General features: G+C 43.3%; 1 protein-coding gene across 10 annotated transcripts in view; it reads left to right on the plus strand.

Moving 5' to 3' along the window:
- The window catches only part of Lnx1 (ligand of numb-protein X 1), a 111,438-nt gene that overhangs the window by 75,850 nt on the left and 8,738 nt on the right, over nt 1-26,850 (plus strand). For 9 of the 10 annotated variants that reach the window (XM_074042231.1, XM_074042230.1, XM_074042233.1 and 6 more), the window contains 7 exons: nt 1,528-1,769; nt 2,411-2,563; nt 6,378-6,580; nt 9,153-9,524; nt 17,512-17,646; nt 20,651-20,828; nt 22,560-22,788. In XM_074042231.1, coding sequence (XP_073898332.1) covers nt 1,528-1,769; nt 2,411-2,563; nt 6,378-6,580; nt 9,153-9,524; nt 17,512-17,646; nt 20,651-20,828; nt 22,560-22,788 — 1,512 coding nt within the window. The remainder of the gene's footprint in view (nt 1-1,527; nt 1,770-2,410; nt 2,564-6,377; nt 6,581-9,152; nt 9,525-17,511; nt 17,647-20,650; nt 20,829-22,559; nt 22,789-26,850) is intronic. The other variant, XM_074042237.1, reaches the window with a different exon arrangement.

A 26,850-nucleotide genomic window follows, 5' to 3' on the forward strand; every position in this document is an offset into this window, starting at 1 on the left:
ATTAAAGGATGAAAAAATGAACATCTTAGAATGAATGAATTATGAAAATAGCTACAGTTTACTGAGAATTCACTATATAACTAGCAAAGTCCTAAATTCATGACAAAACTTGAGGTCATCTGAACCTTATACCAAGAAGTATGTACATATTATACAACTTCACCAGGTTAATGTAATTGTCCCAGATTCCCCAGCTAGGTAATTTCAGGATAAAGATTTAGAAGCAAACCATAGGAGCTTCCATTCTGTTAGTTCCGTGGTTCTGTAGGCAGTAAAAATAATGTGTAAGTACCAACTATGAACTAATGGTTTGGTTATATTTCCTTTCTAAGAACATGAAGCATCAATCCAAATAAGATCTCAAAGGTTTATTTAAACCAGCTCAATCATACTCAGCTGTGGTATCACGTACTTGTAATCCTAGCACTCAGGAGGCTGACACAGGAGGATGGCAAGTTTGAGGCCAAACTAGACTACATGTAGAAAGCCTATATCAAAGAAAAAAAAAAAAGTAGGGGCTGTGGCATGGCTCAAGTGGTAGAATGCCTCCCTACCAAGCCTAAGGCCCTACATCCAAATCCCAGTACTGCCAAAAAAAACAAATAAGTAAGCCTCAATCATATAGGGTTTTATGTAATTAATTGCTAAGAATAACATACAATTAACACATTTGTTACATGCAAATGGCCACTTCTTAAAGGGATTCATGGGAACGATTTCTGTTTTTACAATTGTGGAAGCTGGCTACCCTACAGTGGTGTGATGAGAAAGTTAAGTCATCACTGTTTCCTGAACAAAACCTCGCCTGTGAACTGAAATGACGTTCCCAGTGGCAATGGAAGTGTATTCATGGAAAATTACTGACCTAGATTAGCTCCAACCTTAGTCTTCTGAGCATACGGTACATAACTGGCCTAACTTACAAAGTTTGTTTTTGATGAAAGGGGCAGGGCACGGATAGAAAAAACTATGCCTTTGTTTAAAACCATAAAAGCTATTTTACTGTCCCGATGCTAGGGGATATGACAATGGTTCCTCTAAGGAACAAGGGAGGCCTTGTCAGACCAGCCCAGAGGCAGGGTAGCAAGCCACCACACTTGCCCCTAGAGAATAGCAATGCTGAGTGAACTGCGGCTTTGTGGTGACTTTCTGATCCCATGGACAGTTAAATATGGAACCTGGGAGGAGCTTTGTATTGATATTCAATGCTGTGGGAGCTGACTGGAAAGAAAGGACAAAGTGATTGAGGGCTTTCATGGTCAACATACACGCCAGCAAGAAGGAGCTGCCAAGTCCACACAGTTCAGATGACAGGCTTCAAGCCCTAGTCAAGTGACACCATCACTTTCTTAGATTTGTGGCCCAGCAGCCAGGGCAGAGGTTGTGTCAGAAGAATGCAGGAGACGTCTTTTAAACACTGCTCTCGCGGGTCTACAATCCATTCGGCTGGCAAGTGCCTTTGCTTGTGTGCAAAGGTTGGGAACCCAGAGCAGGCCTGGCAGCACCCCCTCCCCGTCTCTCTTCCAGCTGCAAAGGCGCCTCGCACTACGGCCTGACCAAAGACCGGAAGAGGCGTTCCCAAGATGGCTGCTCCGACGGCTGCGCCGGCCTCACAGCGCCGGCCCTCCCCACAGACGGCTCTGCGGCCGCCGCCATCTCCCTAATGACGGACGGGCCTGGCCTAGACAACCCTGCCTACGTGTCCACGGCGGAGGATGGCCGGCCAGCAGCCAGCCCCTCGGACTCCGGCCGCAGCAACCGAGCGAGGGGTGAGTCAAGGCCCGGGAAAAGGCCCTGGGCCTTCCTCGGGATTGCGCTCTGTGGAATACTCAATGTGGAAAGTTCTAGAAATGTTTTTTTTTTTTAAGGGGAAATGGTTCTGGTAGTTTTGGCAGCCACCCTATGTCCAATTCTCCAAAGTGAAATGAAACCACGAGTACCTCAGCTCATTAAAACTGTGTAATCTGACTTGGTGAAAGGGGCGGGAGGGAGACCTGGTGATTTATCACTTCTGTGGAGTCAGGACCTCTCCTGGCTCACCAAGAAAAGTGCTGGTACAATCAGTTTAGCTCAAGGAGGGAAAAGGAAGATTTTTTTTTTTTAAAGAAAGCCATACATATTTAGGAAATGCAATAATCCTATCACCTGGAGGAGCTTTATAGTGCCTATCTTAGCATAAAAGGTTCCTGCCTCCCTCTCTTCCTCCCTTTCTTCCTCCCTGCCTCCCTCCTTCCTTCCTTTCTTTTTTTAAGACAGGTTCTCACTGTGTAGCCCAGGCTGGCCTGGAATTCACCATTCTCCTGCCTCAGCCTCCCAAGTGCTGGGATTACAGACGTGGGCCATCACACTCAGCTAAAAGACGATTTCTGTTAACACTTAACTAATGTTCCTCTGTCTCTCTTTTCCTCAGTACGGCCCTTTGAGCGATCCACTATTAGAAGCAGATCTTTTAAAAAGATTAATCGAGCTCTGAGTGTGCTTCGAAGGACAAAGAGTGGCAGTGCAGTTGCCAACCATGCTGACCAGGGCAGGGAAGATTCGGAAAGTAACACTGCTCCTGAAGGTAAATGAATGTCTCCCCCACATGCACTGGACACCACCTACTTCCTATGATCCCTCCCTTCGTGAGGATATAAAATATTTTCTACCTTGACCAGCCTCCTTCTCTTATACATAAGTAAAAGCAGAAACTACTATTCTCTTATATATATATCCCTTACCTTCAGGTGACAGCTTAATGAATGATAATAAAGAGTAATATATAAAGAATAGTAATTGCTGGGCATGGTGATACATACATGTGATCCCAGCACTCAGGAAGCTGGGCAGGAGGATTGTGAGTTCAAGGCCAGCCTGGGCTACATCGCAAGTTCCATGCCAGCCTGAGTTACTACATTGTGAAACCTTGCCTCAAAGACAATAACACCACACAAACAAACAAAAAAAGAATAATAATTATAGTTAGTGAGTGAAAAACATTTTAAACAGTACCTTGCACATAGTTAATGGCATGCAGGTATTTACTCTTATTAGAACTACATATGAAGTGTGGTTCTGGGTGTTTTACATGAATTTCCTCATTCATCCCTCACAACAACCCTATGAAGTAGTTGCTGTATTATCCCTGATTTGCATATGAGGAAACTGAGGCACAGAGAGGTTACTTCATTTGTCCAAATGACCTTGCTGACCTTTGAATCTAGGTAATGTAACTCAGGATCCATGGAAAGAAAGTTGCTGGATCCTGGATCTTTTATATTTTCCCCAATGTAGATGGAGCTGACTATCTTATTCCTTTCTTTTAATTTTATATTACAACCTTAGAGTAGTGATAATAATGGCATTTTAAAAACTTGAGCTCTTCCTATGTGCCAGGCAGTGTTCTAAGTCATTGCTATGTCAAAGCCATGCTACAAGGAATGAAATAGTTTACAGGTGGGGAAATCAAGATCCAAAGAGATTAGGTAACTAGTACAAAGTCACTTAGCTAAAAAATGGCAGAACTGGGATTTGAACTCAGGTCCTTTGGCTCCAGAAGCCATTCTTTTAACCACCAGGTTATCCTGACCTCCACTCTTGGAGTTGGAAGGTAGAGCCCCAGCTGCTATATTTATTATATCCTCAGAAAATTCATGAACAGTCATAGGAGACCCCTTCTTTCTTACTCATGATCACCTCTCACTGTGTGTACTTACACTTGCTCACTCACCATGTACCCTAACTGACCTGAGCTTATCACAGTCCTGTATCTTATTATACTGCCATGTCTGTTTCCTCACCTCCCTGTTATTGTCCAACCCAAGCTTTTACTGTCTTTTCTGCTGGCATTCTAGCTCCATCTGAGAGCAGAGATAAGAATCTACTTCATAAGGTTATTAGGATAACCTAAAATATTCATTTATATTGCTTAACTCAACAATTGCCTAACATAATAAATTCATGAGAAACAGTAACTGTTAAATCCTTTAGTTTTTGAGCAAGGATATAACATTGAGCTCAAACTTTCCACACCAAGGCAAGTTTGACAGTTTAAAAATTACTTGGACTCTTCAAGGTCACAAGGGTCTCATTGGTGTGGCTGTAATTAACCGTCATTTATGAGTGTGACTGGATATGTCCTTTGGAACCATGAAAGCAGACAGCTTCAAGTAGTTTAGGATTGGAAGTATGGTTTTGTAAGTCTGTTGGGAAGGAGACAGGAAGGGAGGAGAGGGACTGGGAGAATCAGCAGCTTTGATGATTATTTCCAAATCTTTCTTTGTTCAAAATGACTTTTTTAAATTCCTATTCACCCGTTACCCAGTATGTTCTGGCACATGCTTGTGGTCCAGCCCACTTAATGCAATCAGAGTATTTAAACATTAATTGAACTCAGTCACCCACGTACAGTTAGCACCAGGAACTGACAGATTAAGACAGCTACTTGCAGTCTGCTAGCAAAGCCAGTTGCTTACGTTAAATTAAATCTGAATGGAGTTTAAGGACCCATGGTTACAATGTCTCAGGTTTCCTCTTGCCACTACATTTCCTTCTTAAGCATATTCAGTAATAGTTACAAATAACTCATTTTTCTGTATTGTTCCTGGAGAAACAATGGAAAAATGGACTAAGGTGGGTTTTGAAAACACTCACAAATAATGGACTATATAGAACCAGACCTGAAGTGGCATATCTCTCAAGATGACAAATTTACAGGAGGCTCTTAGGACAAAGGTAGCTGTCAGCAGCTACAGAAAATCAAAGGTCACAGCCCTTTATATGCTAACTGAGGCTCAGGCACTAGGAAGCACCATTTTCCTACCAGACTTCGTGGGGCTTGGTCCCAGCACTTGGTTTGCCCTCTGAATACATCTATTTCCAACTAAGTGTGAAAACAATGCCACTCGGTAGTGTGGGCTTATGGGTACCCAGGGCAAGTCCCCTGTACACTCTAACCTGGCCATGTACACCTGGCTCTGGGGAGCCTATGCAGGCCTATATGAGCCTGCAGGTTGTCAGGAACTGGTCCTGACTTGGCTCTGAGGCCACCTCACTTTGCAGCCTTCAGCTAATTAGTTCACTTCCCCTCTCTACACTTAAACAAACTCCTGTGTAAAAAAGGGCTGACTGTCACTGTGGAGCTGCACAGCAGCAAGCCACCATTGCCCCTCTCTACCTGGTCACAGTGGAGTGGGAGAGAGAAGGGAGCTGTGAAAGCTGTCATTGGGGAAGATGGATTTTTCAGTCAAAAAATAAAATTCAGGGATTGGGCGTGGTGGTGTGTGCCTGTGGTCCCAGCTACTCAAAGGTGGAGGTAGGAGGATCATGTTTGCTAGCCCAGGCAAAGATAGCATAAGACCCTATCTGAAAAACAAAATCAAACTTCAAGAGGAAAAAGACTGGAGATACGGCTCAATGGTGGAACACTTGCCTAGTAAGCAAAAGGCCCTGAGTTCAAGCCCTAGTACTACAAGAAATAACAGGGAAGAAGGGAGGTAGGGGTGAAGGAGGAAAGGATAGGGGAATGGAAACATCACTGAATTCAGTATCAGGCAGATCAGGGTCAAACCTCCAGAAGCCACCAACTAGACCTTGGTCTTAGCCTCATCTTGAATATGAATCCTGTCTTTTGACTTCTGTTTATTCACAGCAGGGTCTGCTTGAGAGGACTCATAATTTTCCAAGTCTGAAAAGCAGGATCTTCAAGAAAAAAAAATGTCCCAAAATGATCTGAGAGGGCTGAAGAGCAAGTTCTACTTTTTATCCCTAGATAAGTCAAGGGATGGGCCTATAGTTAATTCCACAAAGACTTTCATTCATTCATCCATCTGCCCATCCAGTCATTCCTGTTCACTCAGTTAGCATCAGCTGAAGGCTCCTGCATACAGAGATCTATGAACTGAACCACAGAACTGCCAGAAATCAGGCTGTGGTCTGGCCTACTTTATGTAATCAAAATAATACATTTATTGAACTCAGTTACCCAAGTATTGTTAGCACCAGGAACTGACAGCTACTGACTGCCTTATAGTGAAGCCAGTCCCTAGATTCTAGATTCCAGAGTCTAGTGGGGGATGTAAGAAATGGTACAAGTAACAATAATAGATGGTTGCATGCCGTGAGAAATAAAGGTGGATAAAGGATGGTGTGTTAGAGCAGGGAAAGAGGTGTATGGGGAGAATTTTATTAGAGGGGATCATTTCATGCAGGCTTTGAAGGAAAAATTGGGTTTAGGCCCAGGAGAAAAACATTCCAGCAGAGAAACTTACCCTGGTACCAAGGGAGGAAAGTGGCAGGCACGCACAAGGAACAATGAACAGTTTAGTTTGGCAAGAAGACTGGTTGGAAGTGCCCACTGGGTAGGTGTCTTAAATAAATACCATCTTTGTCCATTTCAGTCTTTCCAAGGTTGTATCACCTGATTCCAGATGGTGAAATTACCAGCATCAAGATCAATCGAGTAGATCCCAACGAAAGCCTCTCCATTCGACTTGTGGGAGGCAGTGAAACTCCGCTGGTCCACATCATTATCCAACATATTTATCGGGATGGAGTGATTGCCAGAGATGGCCGGCTACTGCCAGGCGACATCATTCTTAAGGTAGAGACTGGCTGTGGGGCTGTATGAAGGCATGTAAAAAACATTTTATTTATATATATATGTACATATATATATATATATGTATATACAGTATATAACATATAACCCTGCAGAACAAAGAGCAAATGATTGTGTGGGTGGATGGATAGATGGATGAACAGATGAAAGGATAGATAGACAGACAAGTGAAATAAACATGGACACTCACTTTCCGTAGTTATTGGAATTTGAGGTTCATATGTGATCTATAATTTGAGATAGGTCTTTCACTCTCACTCTCTTCCCCCTTTCTCTCTGATTATAACTACCTGTCACTGTATTGCTTTATCTCTTGACTCCTCCACTCCCCTCTTCCTTCTCCCATCTGCCTTTTTCCACTTCCCTCTTCCCTTTCCTTTCCTACTTTCCTTGTTTCCTCTTTCTTTTCTTGTAGCTTCCTTGATCGCTCCTTCTTAAGGCAGAAATAATATGAAATAATACAAAAATTGCGCATATATCTCTAAAAAAACTTAGAGCGTATTAACAGAACATTTTGTATTTTATCTGATTACATTTGGATCCCTTCTAAAGTAAATCTCCTATGGCTTAGTGGCCCTCCATGAAAAGAAAAGCAATCCCTGAGCTCTTCTCACCACCCAGAGACATTCCAGGGGAGACAGGTGTGGAACGATTGTCTTGGGCGTGCTGTCTTACCAGTCTTAGGCCAGGAAAAGGACTTTAAGGAGGAATTTTCAGAAGAAGGGAAAGGATGGAGGAAGAATTGCTTATCAGACAGAAGTCAGATGCATGCCAAAAAGTGACAAGAATTCCCTCCCTGCTCATATATTTCCTGTCTGATGCTCAGATAACAGTTCCATTCCACCCCTTCTGGGTTGCCAAGGGACAAGCCCCTGTCACAGTGTGAACTGTTTATTTGGCAATCTAATTGGAATAAGAGGAGAAATAATTGAAAGCAGGTAGCCCAGAAATGCTGAAATTCCCACTGGTGTCCAAGGTGTAGCACAGGGCAGGGCCCATCCACCTTGGGCATCAGGAGTGCAATCACAACACTGCATGACTTCCTCCCCACTCTAGCAGAAACCCCAGGCTGCCCAAAGGGTTGCCTGACGACACATTTAGATTCTGTGGCCTTCAGCTGGAACTTGCAGGCAAAAGGGATGTCAGGACCCTTTTGCCAACAAGCCTGACCCTCTCTTGGCTTAGGTGTGATGAATAGCAGGCCCTGCTCCCTTTGGTGTCATGCCCCCCTGAGGTTAGACAGTGGTGAAGACCTATATTTGCCTAGGGATTCCCCCATCCTTCTGTGGAGGTGCAACAGAGGACTCATGATTGTACCTCAGGAAGGCTTTTTCTAAAGTTTGTCGCAAGGTGCCTCTGACAATTAGCTGTAAGTACAAGAAGTCTTACCAAAGTGGAAATTCAAGAAGGTTGTTGCCCCTGCGTGGGGACCTTGCTCAAGCCCAGAGAGCTGTGAGCTGTTTGCTTCCCGAGCAGTGACTAACACTGAGGTCTGCAGCCCCAGGCTGGGCCTGTGGAGCCAGAGTAATTAAAACCAGAAAGTCCGATGCAGCATCAGCCCTGCAGATGACTAGTGAGGCCCAAGCGAGCTTAAGGATATTTAAGTAGCACCATAAAGTGATCCAGCCTTTCAATAAAACATCCTAGAAATTTCGTTTTGCGTTAACTTTTTTTTGAAATAATGCAGGCATTTTTTCCCTTTTGTTGAGAGCATGGGCAAATAACCTTGCAGACAACGACCTTGATATCCAACGTACACATTCATACACACTCACACACACACACACACACACACACACACACATTTAGGCACAATCTCTCTCACACACTCCTGTACTCCAATGTACTGACAAACGCACACATATATTGAGGTACATACTCGTTCATATACTCTCTCTCTCTCTCCCTTCGTGCCATCCCCCCTCTCGTTCATACACACAGTTATAGGAACTAGAAATTCCAGTACGGGTGGCACAGGGAGAAAGAGGGTGGAAGATTTTCTGAAAGAAAATGTCAACTCACTTTGAGTGAATGGCCATTTAATGCAATCACTTGTGGTCAGGGCTGCAGATTAGTGGCAAAGCGTGTGCTTAGCACGTTGGGCACTGGGTTTGATCTCCAGTACCTCCCCAAAAGAAAAAAGGTTTAATAACATAATCATTTGAGTAGAGTGGGAAAATTCCTTTCCTTTGTGTCTTTTCCTACTTTTCTGTCCTCCTTTCCCTTCCTACTTATTTTATTAATAAGTTTGGCAGACAGCAGATGCCAGGTCAGGGTTCTGCACATAAGAGTGTGGGCCTGTGTGAGGACAGATGGTGTCTACTCACTGAGACCTGCAAGTACTTTTAGAGGAAGGAGCTATTTGGACAGAGGTTAAGGAGCGAGAACAGAACAGTCTCTAGGGTGATAGTGTCCTATTTATTCTGTGTCCTGGGCTCTTACATTCTTAATTTTCATGGTGCTGGGATGAACTCAAGGCCTTGCACTTGGTAGCCTGGGCCTTTTAGGCAGAGTCTTGGCAGGTGGGGTTGACTTCGATGGCTTCCCGCCCCAGGTCAACGGAATGGACATCAGCAATGTCCCTCACAACTATGCCCTGCGCCTCCTGCGCCAGCCCTGCCAGGTGCTTCGGCTCACCGTGCTGCGTGAGCAGAAGTTCCGAAGCCGGAGCACTGGGCAGGTGTTGGACACCTCTGGACCCCGCAATGACAGTTTCCATGTGATTCTCAACAAAAGTAGCCCTGAGGAGCAGCTTGGAATAAAACTGGTGCGCAGGGTGGACGAGCCTGGGGTGTTCATCTTCAATGTGCTGGATGGTGGCATAGCTGACAGACATGGTCAACTAGAGGAGAATGATCGTGTGTTGGCCATCAATGGACATGACCTTCGATATGGTAGCCCAGAAAGTGCAGCTCATCTTATTCAGGTGAGTCACAGGGCGATCTGAGATCCCAGTCAGAAGCCCGAGCATGAGCAGAGCGCTCATCCCCTTACCACTTGTACCTGGAGTGCCTCCCATTCCAGGAGTCTGGAGTGAGGGTCGGTGTTTGCAAAGATTCTTCCCACATAAGAGCCTTTCTCAAGCAGAGGATGTGTTTCAGATCATGGGCCATCACTGTCAGTCTCACTTAGCATCGTGCATGCACAATGTCAAGTAGAACCAAGTGGTTCTACGCTGTGTGCCAGCGAGAACAGAAAATAGACCACATGAAACACTCACTCTTGAAAAAAATAGCCCTTTTTTCTTCCTGAAGAAACTACATTGGGAGCTTGATATTTTTTTCCTCTTTTAAAACTAGACTTTTAAGGGATTATCAATTTTTTTTTTCAAGTTACACTTGTTAGCGCCCTCTGCATGTCAGCCAGTGCAACTCACATTCTGGAGAGACTGCCAACTGTACTTCTCAATCTTTGAATGGAAAACTGTTTTACTCAGGTTATTTGGAAATATTCATTACATATGTTATTCTATTTTTGTGAATTAATAACAGAAGAGCAAAATGTTTTTCCCTGAGAAAGTTAATACATAAAAAAATCTTGCCTAACTGCGGGAATTCCTAAAAGATCCTTTTGCTTACTAAACAAAGCCAGTGTACTTTTATAAGCAGAAAGTATTTTTTAAAAAAAAAGGGCTAGGGCAAAGCTAGTTTAAAAAGAAATGGAAAAAAATAGGATGCTGGAAAAACTCAGTTAAGCAATATCTTGCTGTTTCTGAAGAGTGGATTTTATTTATGTGATACTTGTAATACACAGCAGGCTAGAGGGATTAAACCAAATACCTTCAAAGGTTGAGACTCAGATTTCCACCCAGTCTTTGGCTATGCTGCCCTGTATGTCTTCTCTATGAATCACATTTACTCACAGAGAAATTCCCAGACAGCGTGTCCTCTTGGCCATGTTTTCTCCACAGTACCACACTTTCTACTTTTTTTCTACATTTCCTCAGGGAAGAGTTATTACAGAGAGGCCCAAACTGTTTTAAATTTTACCAGCTTTACATATGTTGAGCCCTAACCTCATAGACCTCAGTGTTAGACAGATGGAAAGTCAAGTCCCTCAGAGAAGAAAGATTGTAAGGAGACAGACACCTCCCGGCTTGCTTCTAGCAGCTTAGTGAGCATCACTTCATTTTTCACCATTGCTTATTTCTCAAGCTTTTTGAGCACTATTATTGGAATAACTGTAAACAAGAGACTGCTTTCTGGAACTGTCTGATGTCAAACCTAAAATGATAGGACAAATAATAATAATAATAATAATAATAGTAATAATAATAACCAGTGTTTTGAGACCCAAGTTAAAAAAGAAGTTCCAGCAGCCCACACCCACCAGGAGGGTCAGCATACAGCCACCTGTCAATTTGAGAATCATGGATTGTGATAGCGTTGCCTATTTTCACATGCTTTCTCTCTCTGCAGTTCTAGATCAGGGAGTTCATGTTTACCTAGGAGTTCAAATATAAACAATTAATAAAGAATGTAATTGTGGCTTTATGCTGAAACTGAAAAAAATTCAGGTGGTAAAAAGAGATTTTCATCACCACTGAAGTAGGTGTGATTTTTGTTCCTCAGATTAATTAATTAATTAATGAGAAGTCATTTCATCAAAAAACCAAAAACAAGCCTCTTTAGACTTTTAAAAAGAATGAGAGGGCATTTCTAGCCAGAAAGCAAGCAATGCACTGCTCACATTGCCTGCTTTACTGTAAATACAAGATTCCAGCTTGTGAGTTCTGCTGCATTCCTAGAAAAAAAGGCAGAACTTTTGTGGGAATTTAAACATTTAAGTCCCCTGGAGCCAGTAAGAACTGCCAGTGAAATAAGACCTGCTAGGTCTGTGTGTTTTTCAGAGATCGGCATAGCTAGTATGGAATCCAATCCCTACTTAGATAAATTGTCTTACCATGGTACTGTAGTAAATTTAATGCACATAGACTAAACTGTGCACCAACTCTTAAATCTCCTTCATCTGAATTCTCAAAGTCTGAATGATTGTTATGTAGGGCTCAAAGTCTATGTCTTCTTGAGAAAATGGGACTTGGCAAACCATACAGCTTTTCAGCTTTGAATTTTATGAGAGCAAATCTTATGCACAGCTCTACACTGAGAGTGTTAAGGGGTCTTGAAACTTTTCTGCCCTTTTTCCAAATGCACATATCCTCCACCTCCTTGTTCTTTTACCATGGAACAGAACTCATCCTGGGAGTAACCACTGTGTGCTGGAGGAGAAGCAGTGTTTAAGGCAGAGGAGTAGGCGAATTCTCTTGACATCAGATCGAGGGGCTCAGAAACTCAGTTTGATTTTTTTGTTTGTTTGTTTGTTTGTTTGTTTTTTCAGTATTGGGGCTTGAACTCAGGGCCTACACCTTGAGCCACTCCACCAGCCCTTTATGTGAAGGGTTTTTTCTATATAAGATCTTGTGAACTATTTTCCCGGGCAAACTTCAAACCACGATCCTCCTGATATCTGCCTTCTGAGTAGCTAGAATTACAGGCGTGAGCCACCCGTGCCTGGCTTGGTTCATTTTTTGATCTTGCCATTGACATCTGTATGACCCTGTGTAGGTCACCACCTGTGTTACCATCATCTTTAATTTTCTAACACCTGAAAGATACCTGCTTCTAGGAACATAAGGATAGACATGGAGGTATAGACTAGTGAGAAAAATAAACCAAATTGTTGCCCTAATTCTCCTTTTCTACCCTGGTCAAATCCTAAGGTCTTCTTACCACTTTTACCCCCAAAGACCCTTTAACTTCCTGTTGGCCAGATTCTGATCATGTTTAGTTCACATAAGGAGCTGCCACCTCTGGAGCAGAAGAGGTTCATGAATTCCTTCTGTAATGTTCCAGGCACCGTGCTAGGTGCTGGAGGTTCAGTGGTGAACAAATCAGTTCACCCCAGATCTGCTTTCACTAAGCTCCTTTTCTAGGGAACACCAGTTTACCGTGTGTTAGCTTATTCTGGTTTATAGTTCTGAAACCGCCAGTTTTATGCTTAGTTGGAAGAACCTTTTTCCCTCCAGAAGTTCTTTCATTCACTGGAAGAAGGATAAAGTCAAGGACTTTGTTCCCTGGGCTGGGGGCATAGCTATGTGGTAGAGCACTTGCCAAACAGACACAAGGTCCTGAGTTCAAATCCTAGTACTGCCTAAAACCAAAAAGGACTTTGTTCCCACACCTTGCTGTGTAGTATGCAGTGTGTGGCTCAGTGAACAGGAATGATTGGTGACTTCAGTACTTTTCTACCATGTCCTTCGGTTCTGATGCCTCAGTTGTCCATATTGTCATGTAAGGACTGTGTGTCATCACATGGTTTCAGAAGTGGCTTTGCTGCTGTGCTGTGTTCTATAGTGCTGTCTTCAAAATCTCTCATCAGTACTGATGAAGACAGACATCTGTGGAGCATGGGGTTCTTGTCCCCACAGAACAGACAGTATTGTTTGCTTGTATGAAATAGCAAAGTGGGAATTCCACCTTTGAGGTCTGCCAGGCAGCTGGTAAATCAAGCAAAAAAGCCCCTGTGATGCTGGTGAGACTGGAACTTTTCATCTAGCTCCAGTTCTACACAACCACCTCAACCCAACTTTATTAAAGTGAGGCCAGAGTTTAACCATTTTTTGCTTGTTTTTTAGCACAGGGGTTTGAACTCATGGCCTCACACTTGCTAGGCAAGGGCTCTACCACTTAAGCCATGCTTCTGGCCTTTTTTGCTTTGGTTATTTTTTGAGATAGGGTCTTGCTTTTTGTCCAGGCCAGCCTAGATCACAGTCCTTCTATATTATACTTCCTACTGTAGCTGGACTGACAGGTGTGCGTGAACTGCACCTAGCTATTGGTTGAGATGGGGCTTGTGAACTTTTTAACCCAGGGTGGCCTTGGACCACAACCTTCCAACCGTCATCCTCCCAAGTAGCTAGGATTACAGGTGTGAGCTGCCAGCACCCAGCTCTCACTGGACTTTTGATATGACTTTAAAGCATTAAATTCCGGAAGCAGTAGGAATAGTTGATCTGGAAAGTGAAAGAACTAAGTGGGGGAGACAAGGAAAGTCATCTTCAAGTAGGGTTGTCACATGGACATAGATTTTGGGCTGTCCTACAGGGTGTAAAAGAATGGCAAATTTAACTTCAATGTAAAGACAAATTTTCTAATTAGTGCTGTCTATAACTGGCACTTGCTGCCTAGGGACACAGAGAGCTCTCTGTCATCAGGAGCATTGACACATGAACTGAGTGATGGCATGGCCAGGATGTTGGGTTAGATGATGTATGACATCTCTTGCCTGTCTGTGACTTTCTAATTTAGTGTACCAGTGTTCCACAATTCCCTGGGGCTTTGTGAGCACAAGATGAATGAACTGAGCATGACACGTGAACATTTGCTGGAGGGAAGCACAACTGGGGTAGCCAGACAGTGTGGACAGACACATGGCCACAAGGCTCCATCAAGCATCAGTTAAGCTAGACTGCTTCCTTCTAAGGTTTTTGAGAAAAAAGCCATTTGGGGCATGCAGAATGAGTTTTTTTTAAAAAATGATCATTGAGCCAGGCCTAGTGGTGCACGCTTATAAGCACCTGGGAGCCCAGACCAGCGTGGGCTATGTTGCAAGACCCTGTCTCAAAAAGAAATCATTAAAACTGTGCTGCTGATGGATGCAGCGCTAGATACAGAACACCTCTCCAGGCAGCCAGTACCTTTAACCCATCTCACCGACTCATACATATGTAAGTATGAGTCTCCCATTACCTAGACTGTTCTAGAAAGGGAGCTATGTCTGTGGTCTACCAGTCCTGGTGCCTGACAGTCCAGTTAGAGTCTCCCCTTTTCAGATGTTTGTATAGAATAGTACCCATCGGTATAGGGGAGGATGGTGACTCAACCTGAAAGTTTACAAAGCTGACTCAAGAAATACAACAAACGAACCCACATGAGTCAGGTATAGTTACTCGCCATTTTACTTAAGTATGTGCAGATGCACCCCCAAAGCAGCACAAATGCATTTACTTTAACCCTACTCCATCTTAGCCAAGTGAGAAGCTTACCCCTAATGTACAGGCTCTCTATTATCATTTGTCTGCCTGTAGTTGTCGCTGGCCCTCTTAGCCACTACTAGTGACTACACTGACAGGTCTGCTGTCCTCCCTTTCCCAGCACACACCACGTGGCATGAAATCAAAAGCCATTCTTTCTTTCGGTGTTTCTGTGCCTTCACCACATCCCCTTCTCGCACTTACACTACATTCACACCAGTGAAAGAAAATACTCTGGGGCCAGGGCTGTTTCTGTACCCTGAGTCCAGACGCTCCAGAGAGCCAGAGCCAGGACAAACACATCAGCCCATTTTCCACCTTGTATCTGCAAACACTGAAAGAAAGTACATCGAACAGAATCTCCTTGTGAGCAGTTTACAAGGTGGCTGGTAAGAGCCACAGATCCAGCCTTGCAGAGAATTTATTTCCAAGTAAATTGATACCAGACTTATTTATTGGAGTGTTTGTCCTGCCAGCAACTTAATCCCAGAGCCAGCATTTGAAAGCCCAGTGAGAAATTTGTGCTTGAAAATGTGAATTAAATAGCTCTCTCAGACTGCTCCTTGGCAGTGTGAATTTTGCCTGGCAAGTTGACCCAATCTGTAAGTCTCAAATATTCAAAGTTCTTGTGAAGTGCCCAGATCATGTAGACACTCCTTGTCCAAGATGAACGTGATACAATATGCAATCCAGAGATCAGCATGCTGCAGAGAGCTTTCAAAACATTGGATTTTCCCCCAATGATAAGAGAGCAACTCTGAGCTCAGCAATTGAAGTTTTGATCTGAATGCTTGCTGCTGCTTATCTTTCTTTTGGTGATTTTTGCTTCAGAGAGTTCCCGAAGATAACCTTAGTAGGATAAGTGAGGATTGCAGTCCAAAGAAAGAGACAAGTTATTACAACATTCTCTTCCAAGAATTGAATGTAGCTGGCTAATGGCCATAGTTCTGTATGGCAGCCTTCTTCACAATGATTTCCTGGGCTTGTTATTTTTATTCTCTTCAGACACAGGTTTCAGATACAAGGAGAAGCACCAGAATGCAAGATTAGGAATAAAGGAGGGCATGGAAGCAATGACTGGGTAGATTAGGAGTGATGATGGGGCTGGGAATGGAGGAAAGAAGGCTAAGGTCTCAAGTTTCCTTTTGGGGCCCTGTCCAGTAGGACTTTCCAAATTTATATGAAATGAATTAATTCACCTAGTCCACCATCCATTATGAGATTTACAATCAAAGATTCTTCCTGTACCTTAGCAGTTTGTCTTAAAGTTCATCTGATTTACCATCACCCAATTGACCCCTGAGTTTCGAGAGAACCTGGAGCAGAGATGTCTATTAATACAAGAATGCAAAACCATGAAGGTTTGGGCTACTCAGTGATGGACAGCTGTGGGGATCTGATTTCATGGGTTCATTGGGTTGTTATTGCTTATGCTTTTCAAAACAAGGGCCCAGTTCCTGAGATGAAGCTATGTAATTTGGGAAGGAAGACAAGAGAGGCAGTGTCTTAGTCAATTTGGGCCACTATGAAAAAGTACACTAAGCTGGATGGCTTATAGATAACAAAAATGTGTTTGGTATCGCCCCAAAGACCAAGATGCTGACAGATTCAGTGTCTGCAAATGGCCCCTTTCTTACATCTGCTGTCCTCTTACTGTGTCCTTAGGTGCTGGAAGGGGCCAACTCCCTTAGGCCTCTTTTATAAAGGCACTAATTCCATTCAGGAGGGCTCATCCCTGATGACCTACTCACCTCCCAAAGGCTGCACATGTCAATACCATCACCTTGGGGGTGAGGATTTCAACATACAAATATGGGGAAGGACACAAACATCCAGGCCACGGCAGGAGAAAGCAACTTCCATTGAACCAGTGAAGAGCAGGGACTTCCATGCCTTCCTTTTGACTTTCTCCATGGCCCCAAAATCATACCTGTAAAGGGAGTAGGTGGGCAGATCAGCTCAGATCTCTGCTGGGATAGTGAACGGTCAGGGGCTGGGATGAAGAGAGAAGCCACCAGACTCAGTTCTCCTTTCTCCATCTTCTTGGTCCCCAAACCCAGACGACCTTCCACTTTTACTTAAAGTGATAGGGAAGGTCAGCTGGCCACTTCAGCTGGGCTACTAGGGAGTCCTATTCTGTAAGATTCGTAGGTCTCAGGCCTAGTCTGTCTGCCCTGCAGGTCAGAAACCTCAGCAGTCAGCAAGTCTACAATGATGGTGCTCTCTATCAGACATACATGAACTTGATCTGTGGCAGAAAGCCAGTTATCAATTTACTGTGTAGAATGGGCCTTTCCAATAAGCAATACACTTGCTCTTCTGAATGCTCTGAGTATCAGTGTACACAGTATGAGATTTAGTGATAGTCACATAAAAAATAAAGGACCAAGGTGAGCCAATGCCTAATCTTTACGATGTCAGACACAGGATTTCCATTCCTGCAGTCCACTGATCCCTTTTCTTTCTGTATTATTCACCTTTGACCTCAGACCTTTCCTCTGCTCCTCCTTTCTATCCAGAAAGGCCTTCCGGCATTGCTCATTCATTAAAAGTATATTAGCATCTCAAAATGTCTCCTCAAAGATGTGAATGAACCAAACCTTCCCTAGGTTTTCCCTTAGAGCAATGCACCTGGTTTAAAATTAAAGGGAATAATTTTTATGCTCGTGCCAAATTACAAGGTGGACACTGACATAAGAACTATTAGATGGGCTGGAGATATAGCTCAATGGAATAGCACCTGCCTAACGTGCATGAGGCCATGGGTTTGATCCCTAGCACCACACAAAAAAAGCATAACCAAAGTCCCACCCTGGTGAGTATTGTGCTTAGCAGCTCTACATGTGGCTAACACCTGTATCATCTGTGTCTTCTTGCCCAGGCCAGTGAAAGGCGTGTCCACCTCATTGTATCCCGCCAAGTTCGACAGCAGAGCCCCGACATCTTTCAGGAAGCGGGCTGGATCAGCCACGGTAGCTGGTCCCCAGGCCAGGGGGAGAGAAACAACATTCCCAAGGTGAGTCCTAGCCAGGACATGTCTGCAGCTCCTTCAGGAAGCTGTTTCTTGGGGAGGCTGAGTACTTTAACATTTCTAAGTGTCATCTCTGGACTTGGTCACTTCAAGAAACACCACTTGTAAAATGAAAAGGCCAAATCCTGTCCTCAGACTTGGTGAGATGGCAGGTGTCTCCCATCCACACAGGAGGGAGGAAAGTGTTGGGAGAATTCTGAAACCTGACCTTGCAGATCCCATCTAGGGACCTAATTTCTAGTCTAAGCCAAAAATATGTCATGTTTCTACCAAGAGTCTCTTTGTATATGGACTGTTCTCTGTTCACTTTGAAATGGAACAAGAGGTTTACTCGGTTTCTGGGTTTTAAGTTTCCCAGTCACACTGAAAATTATGATTCCCCTGCTATTTTTAATGTTTGTGTTTGCAGAAGGGCCCAGGAAGAGAATTTGGACACTGGTGGGCCTGGGACATGCCAGAGAGCACATGTCCTGTCTATGGCCTTCAAATTCAGAAAAGTTTTAAAACACTTTGGACCCAGCAGAATGCATTTGTGGGTGGAATTCACCCTTCAGACCAGCAGTTTGTGACTCTCTTCAAGTGAGGTGACTTGGCCCAATCTGTACTGTCTGTGACGTCTGCCAAAGGCAGTGTCTTAATCTCCCCATTTGGATGGGTGTCTAAGCAACACTTAATTTGTTTAATGCAGATTAACCACCCTATTGCCTTGGCTTGGCAGTCTGTTAGTCATTTCCTCCAGGATCTGATTTCATTATTTGTAACAAAAACAAGTAAACATATCTGACAGAGTGGCTCAAGTGGTAGAGCACCCGCCTAGCAAGCATGAGACCCTGAGTTCAAACACCTGTACCACCAAAAAGAAATTAATTTTTAAAAAGTTAACAAAAACCCCTGTAGGTAGTCTATTTTTGCTACAGAGAAGAAGGAAAGAATGCCCTTTCCTTCTACATGAGGCCACAAGTTGACTTTTTGAGCAGTGTATGCAGAAATTATACTCAGAATTTAGATTTCAGAACATCTCTGCTTTATATTATACTCAGCCAACATTCCACCCTTAACCACACCTCCAGACAGCCTCGCCTCCATAAATCCATAAATTCCATGTTTATTTATAAGAAGCAATCTAGACAGACCAAGTACATCCTGCTAAGAGATAGATAAGGACTCCCTGGTTCCACATGCTAATAAATACCATTAGCCTGTTTAACTTAAATGGCAGTATTTATTAATGGAAAACTGCTGTATTAGCTTAATTAAAGTTTTTATCAAATAACTAATTTTAGTTGAATTAAGTAAATATGCTATATTTCTATGCTAAATTTTATGCTTTATTTATACTGTGTACTATGTTTTATTCTAAAAACAAGGCCTACACCACACGGTGGGTTTATAATTCCTAACCCACCATGAGTCACAGGAAAGCCAGACCACTCAGACCCAACAGAATCTCTTTGGTGCAACCCTCTGTCATGTGTCTGAATTCCTGGGGACGTTCTTACACATTGACCCACTGGGAAGCTATAATGCTTCCCATTTATAGGCTGGTCTGCTTTCTAAAATGCCCTCACAATAAACTGGCATACTTAAAATGAAGCTAAGACATGCATGGCTATTTGATGGTCTAGATTTTTATGTTCTGACTCAAGTTTTGATTTAGAAAACGTGGCATTTTGAAAATAGGAGCTTAAATGATTCAAAGAAATACCAAGAAAGGCAACCCAAGATTTGCAGGAGAGAAAAGCTTCGAGCTGATAGAAAAGCTAAGGACAGTAGGCACTGTATTTAGACGCATGGTTACCTACGGAAGAGGAGAGGGAATGTGGCCGGACAGGCACGTTAACCATATGTGGGGTGTTTATTTCTGATGTTGAGTTGTAAGGTGCATGAGTTAAATCATGATGTTATTCTTTACACTTTTTTAGATGTCTAAAATGTTTACATTTTAAAATCCAAAGCAAATATTTATATAGCTTGAGTGATAAATACTTGGTTGCTCACGATTTTTTTTTTTAATCAGCTTGAGTTATTTCATCATAAGTTGTTTTAAAGTGTTAGGGAACATTTTAAGGTCTCCAGTGTAGGGAGTAGGGAGAAAAGACAGAAAAGATTATCTCTGTCATACTTTCCTCCTCCCTAACGCAGGTTGGGCAACTCTGGGTGCGAGGAATTTACAGAAAGACTTGGGTTTTTCCATCTCTACCGTGGATCTCTGCCTCTGTGGGAAAAACAAATGGCCATTGGGGACCCAGGAGATGAGTGTTATTTGTGCTGTGGCAGTCACTGTGTTGAGTACTTTGGTGTTCACTTAAGTACCTGCCTTCTCAGCGCAGGCAGGGCTGTGAAAGAAGACTGTATAAAATAAGGTCACTTTTTTTAAACTTAGAAAAGCTTTCTCATGTTTGGAAGTGTTGCCTCACCACTATCAGGAATGGCTGACTCACCCAGCAGACTTGGTTATAGTTCGCTTTGTAGGCTTTACATCTTTTCCAGGGCCTCCAACCCACTCTGTCCTCCGTTTTCACTATTCCCTTTTAAAACGTAAACTTTCACTGGGCGCCTGTGGCTCACACCTGTAATCCTAGCTATTTGGAAGGCTGAGATTAGGAGGACTGGTTCAGAGCCAACCCAGGCAAATAGTTCAGGAGGCCCCCATCTCCAAAATAACCAGAGCAAAATGGACTGGAGATGTGGCTCAAATGGTAGAGTGCCTGCTTTGCAAACGAGAAGTCCTAAGTTCAAACCCAGTCCCATATATAAATAAATAAAAATAAAATGTAAACTTTCTTTGAGTCAGCTTACAGAATTTGAAATAATGTTACCTTGTTATGGGCAGGTGCAAAATGACAGTTCTTTTCATGTGTCCTTTGTGACCACCATTACTTTGGTTACATTGATGCACTTTGCATAATTTATGCAACTTTTTTTTACAAAAATGCATGTGAAAACCCATTTTGAATACATGTATCGTGTGTTTTGTCTGTGCCTCCAGCCCCTCCACCCTGCAGCCACCTGTCATGAGAAGGTGGTTAGTGTCCAAAAGGACCCCAGCGAGTCTCTCGGCATGACCGTTGCAGGGGGAGCATCACACAGGGAATGGGACTTGCCTGTCTACGTCATCAGCGTTGAGCCTGGAGGAGTCATAAGCAGAGATGGAAGAATAAAAACAGGTAAAAAGTGCGAGAATTAAGGCACAGGAGTGGCGGAGTATTGAGAGGAATTAGCAGTTTGCTGTGTGAGTTAACCATTTCCAGAGACTAAGAGAGTGAACTGACCAGGACATCTGCTGTTGTGTGACAATGACTAGTTTGAGTACAGTTACCTAACTATACTCATGTATACTCACTTGCCTGCTAGTATATTTGGAATCTCCAGACTCTCCCAGAATTAACAAGCATCTGCTAATTCTGAGCGAGTTGGTTCTTTGACATAATTTAGTTCTACTTGCTCTAAGTGGTTTTGCTGGACTACTCTAGTGATTAAATCAATTCATGAATTGTTCCAGTTATAGTCAAGTTTAATTTTTAGCTTATTAGAACCCAGTAAGTGATTATGTTAAAAGCAGAGTTCCCATCAAATTAACACTTCAGTCAGTGAACGAATGCATTAAAAGTATCCAAACATTAAGGCAGAAGTAAAACATGAAACCAGCATGTGCAATACAGACTGTAGAGTGTTACGATTTTCATATATTCACATAGAGCTTCATAGCACTACAATGTCAGTGCAGTCAGAAATGAATTGTTCCATCTTGCGGATTAGGGAGGAGAAATTATGTGATAGAGCGTGACTCAGTGGTACTTACTGAGTACCATGCCAGGTACTTTCCAACTGGTGAAAAGCTTTTTCTTCCTTTATTTTTTTAATCCCTTTTAGAATTTTTTTTAAATTGTTGTGCTGGGTAAGGGTACATTGTGGCATTTACAAAAGTTCTTACAATATTGTCAATTGTATCATACTTGAATTCACCTCTTCCATCATTCTCTTTTCCCTCCTTTAATAACACAAGTTCTGGGGCTACTATAAATGAAGAAAGGTGATATCAAATTTACCTCTGTCAATATGTATCCTTAATAATATTGTCAGTTTGCACGAAGGGGTGAGTGATTCTGCCTTTTAAGGGTTCATATTCAAGAGACAAACTGGAAGTTTCTGCCGCACAGTGACTCAGCCTCATGAGCCCCAGGAGGTGGTGTGATAAGAGATTTAGGTAACACAATAGTGCTTCTTTTGGGGTCAGCAGGACTCAAGACCTTTCCCACTTTCTTCCTCCTCTCTTTTTACTCTTGCTACGTTTATTCTGCATGAAAAAGATGGTGTGCAAGGGAGGCAGAAAATCAGGAGGGAGATAAAGGAAAAACAGTGAGGACAGGAGAGGTACACATCTGAATTTCTTTTGCTTTTCTACAAGCACCCAGATGGAGGTTGATAAGGGCTAACAACAAGTGACTTAACAAGAAAACTGAGCTAGATGGCTATGGCATATGATGAGAGGAGACAGCCTTGCACACAGTGCATGCTTAATGTGTGCTGTTTGTGCACAGCCCAGCAGTGCAGTGAATCCAGACGTCACCTCTGCCTTCCACCTCTCTCGGCACATTGGTCCAGGCCCATTTTCTTAACTGCCCTGGGCTCCTCTCATGGGTTGTTTCTTATTCATTCTTCTGCCCATGTTTTTTGGGAGCTTGGTTTATGCTAAGTGTTGTGCAAGTGGCAAGTACTCCCACTTTGTGCTAAAAACAGGAAACAAAAAGAGTGGAAAAGTAGATTTTCTTTGATGAAGCAGTAACCAATACCTCTTACCACACATCCCTGTACCCATTCGGGCCCTGTCCTTTGCAAGGAAAGCAGAAGTCCCTGTTTGTACCCACTAAGGATTCTTCTGCTTCTCTGGTTATCAGGTGACATTTTATTGAATGTGAATGGGATTGAGCTCACAGAGGTCAGCAGGAGTGAGGCAGTGGCCTTACTAAAGAGCACATCCTCTTCTGTGGTACTCAAAGTTTTGGAAGTCAGAGAGCATGAGCCCCAGGAAGAATGCAACAGCCCAGCAGCCCTGGACTCCAATCACAACATGGCCCCATCTGGTGACTGGTCCCCGTCCTGGGTCATGTGGCTGGAACTACCACGGTAAGTCCCAATGTGACATCCCTGCAGGGGTGTTAGAGGAAGCGATTATGTTTCTTAAACCACTCTCACTCTTTTGGGCTGATTCATGGCACTAGCATCTTAATGAGACCCAGTCTTGTTTGTGGGACTGTTTGAAATAATTCTGTCTTGCTATTGGTATCTAAAAGTGTATGCAGAAGTCCTAGGACAGGAAGGAAAGCCTGGTATTCATTTTGAGGAGGTCACAGAGCTGCCATGTGTGGCTGTGCAGGTTGTTCATGTCACAAGGAGCTTAGCTGACAGGCAGAAGGGGAAGAAATCTAGGCTATGGTTACCCTCTAGAGAGCTGAGTTACACCTGCTCACAGGAAGTTTCACCTTTGCCTAATCTGCTAGTGACAGTCCTGTGAACTTGCATGGAAGCTGGCTGTGGCTTTCCCTCTGTGATACCCAAAGCAGTGCAAGAGAACACTGTTCTTCACGCAGATGTATAAGAATCCCGTGTGGTAGTGTATCTCTGCTGGCTTGTTCTAAATCCTTGAGTGAGGTGAATTTTCTCAAGCAGCTGTCTGCTGGAGGTTCAGAACCAGGCTATACCCAGAGAGTAGAATTGCCTCTTCATGACACAGGGTTTGTGTGTTTCTACTCCCAAGCTGAGGCCCACCTTGCTGGATCACTCACAACATGTAGTCTCTCTGCCTTCCTACTATGTCCACAGACTCTTCCTGTCCTCGTGGGTTATCTGCTTGAGAATACATTGCTTTCCACACAGCTTTCTTCTCTGCCAGACCAAGCCCAGGGAAGTCCTGCTGCCTATTTCTGTGTTCCATCCAAGTAGGCCTGTCCCTGTGAACCCCACAGTGCTGTGGCCTTGGTGTTGTGCTCTCCAGCCGTGTGTCCTCTTTCACCTTCCCTCTTTGATGGTGCTTCGTGGTTGTCCCTCATACACAGGGACTCTTGGTTTTGCTCGTATGTCCACCCAGGCATTTTTCAGAAGTCCTTCATACTCAGTCTGCTCCTATGTTAGGCCTTCAGGTGCTCTCATGATGTAAGCCCCAGCCACACTGCCCAGTCTTCAGGGGCATTTCTAGTCTTGGAGGCTCAAAACCCCAAGGACCCTAGGTTCTCTCTCATTAATTCTGTACTGAGGAATTTGAAGCCATTTGTCATACCTCAGCAAATGTCATTTTACCTAAGTTGCTAGAGATTTCGACTACAGACAGATTTTAAAAACACATATGTAGAAATTACCTTCCAAGTCACAAATCTACAAACATTTTCCCCTTTCACTCAGCAGATTTTGGGGAAAGCTTTTTGTCCTGATAGATAATCCTGCCCGGTTACCTGAGGCTCTCTGGCACTGAAGAAAAGTGATATGTTGGCACCTCTGGTATGAGGGCAGCCATGGCGGTGCTGTGCTCATTTCATCTGAATGTATGAAGAGGGCTGCGTTAGCATGCTGGGGGAGGGGGGTGCCTGTGCTGAAGCAGGGGTGTCAGACACAGGCAGAGAGAGTCAAAACAAAGTAGGTGATACAGGGACAAGGCAAATGTGCATTACCAATAGTGCACTGCGTGCCAGGGTGACCCCTGGTAGCAACTCCACACTTTCTCCCAGCTACACTGTTTCTCAGCTGTTATTCAACAGGAAGTGATTTGGAGAACACTGACCACTTCTGCTCTTCTTTGGTGGCTTTTGGGGCCCACATTCCACATTTGGACTGGTAGAAGAGAAAGACACATTAGCTCATTTCTGCTCTTGTCTAAGAATTTTTAACCTTTTACTCTCCTGAAACTCCAAAAGCATTTTCATCAGCATTGTCTATATTGAATGGCAAGGGAGCAGATGTCATGAATATTTTTTCTAACTCAAAACCTTTGACATTTTACCTCTGAGACAGGGTTGAGTGACAGTAGTGGTAGCACAGCAGCTAATGCTTACTGAAACCCTCTATGTGCCAGGCACTCCCCTAAGAACTTCAGAGACTCTCCATACTTTTCATTTAAAAGTCACCTTAGGAGGCTGGGGTGCCTGCCTAGCAAGCACCAAGCCCTGAGTTCAAACCCCAATATCACCAAAAAGAAAAGTCACATTCTCTGTAGCACCTGTGTCCCACACACTCTGTGCAACTTAAGCCTCCAGTATTCTTCCTGCCTTTTTCTTCCCAGTAGAGGTACATACCTATTTCATAAGCTACAATCTGGCTCCTGTGGATTACACCTCACCTAATTTTCTGTATTTTATCTGAGCCCCTACTCAGTTTACCTCTTTCCCTCTTGGAACCATGAAAGGAGTGGACCCTTTTGTCCTAACAGTGATGCTTTGATTTCCTCCTTCCTCTGCCTCATCAGAGATCATCCTGCCTCTCTTTCTGTGGCCTTCATTCTGCCCCTCTCTGCTGCTTATTTTCACACAGGTTCCATATGTTCAGGTTCCTCCCATGTTAAAGTGATTGACACTTGCTATTTCACGCTTCATTTATTCAACTCAATGCATTTAACTTCTCTCCTCTCCCTATTCTTGCCACAAAATTGCACTCATCAACATCACCAAAGACCTGTTGATGGATTAATTTTGTGGACATGTTATGGTCCTTTTACTGCTCTATTTTATTATAGTATTTGCCTAGTCTTACAGCCCTAGCTATATAGTTACTAATAATTAATAACCCCCCCAATTGCCCTTTTCAGGCATTCCACTCTGATACCCACCTCAGATATTTCTAGCTCATTATGCAACAGATTTTTTTTTTAATACCATCTGAATTGGATGCCTGTTTTTGTCTAGATGGTGGAGACAGGCCTCCAAAAAGTTGACATTTAGTCCATGACCTGAATAGCAGGAAGTGTAGCCAGTCGTGTGAAGCACAGCAGAGAATTCCAGACAGGGGATCAGTCAACACAAAGCCCTAAAGCAGGAATAAACTTGGCACTGTCCAGGCATAGCAAAAGTGACTGTGTGTCTAGAATCCATGAATGAGGGGAGAGAGGTATGAGAGAAGGTCAGAGAGATAGGTAGGGACCAGATGAGGTAGCAGGAAACTGAACCGGACGAGGATGCTGCCTAGGGACTCAAAGAATTGCCAAGAGAAGCTGGAGACCACAACCTTGTTCTGTCTTTGTGGTTGTGTTACTTTCGAGTTCACTTTGGAATGCATCCCATGGGCCTATTAAAGTTATAATGTCTAGCTCATCCATCTGACTTACTACAGAATAACAGGCCTTCCTTGGGCACTTGGCTCAATCTTTTAAAATGATTAAAGCCCAGTTTTCACCTAGAATTGATTAATAGAAAAACTTGTAAGGAAATGTCAAATAGAAATTTCAATAATACATATTACAGAGCTACAGGTGATCTCACTTTAAATGCATTTTTAAGGCAGTGTAGCACAGGAGAATCAGCACAGTCAGACTTGGAAATGGATCACGGGACATCTCCTGGCTCCAGAATTCCTTGTTTCCCTGCTGTGAGTTAACTTTAACAGCAAAACGGAACTTCTTGATTTCCGTAAAAGAATCCAGTTTTGGTTTATTTTATATAATATGGAATACAATGGGTACCAAGAGAACATGGAAGCCAGAAAATAAAAATAAACAAAGTAGACCCACCCAAAAGATGGCTTTTCTTAAGAATACATTAAAAAAATACATACAGATGTGTGTGCACACACATGTGCGTGTGTGCACGTGTGCATGTGTGCACACGCATGATTGAACCCCTGGCCTGTGATCTAACACAGAGCTCCAGCTTTAGCCTCCTAAATATTTTAATATGAAAAGTTTGGTTATAGATTTGCAAATAATAAATACAATTTTAAGAATAAGAGGCTATAAAGTCAAACCACTAAACAAGAACTTAAAATGTCATTTCTGTCTAGTTCTGGCCCTCTCACTGATTTTACCTCATGCACAGGTTGCTTTATCTTTCTGGTCTCTTTCTTCTGACAGTAGTCCTGTTTAGCCAATACTCTTATTTTCTGCTAAATTTTTTAAAACTCCAGAATTTTCCCTGCCTGGAATGCTTCACATGACTGACTACTTCTTGCTATTGAGTTCATGACTAGGTGTCAGCTCTTTAGAGTCCT

The sequence above is a fragment of the Castor canadensis genome, chromosome 9, assembly GCF_047511655.1.
Source record: "Castor canadensis chromosome 9, mCasCan1.hap1v2, whole genome shotgun sequence".
NCBI classification, from domain to species: Eukaryota; Metazoa; Chordata; class Mammalia; order Rodentia; family Castoridae; genus Castor; species Castor canadensis.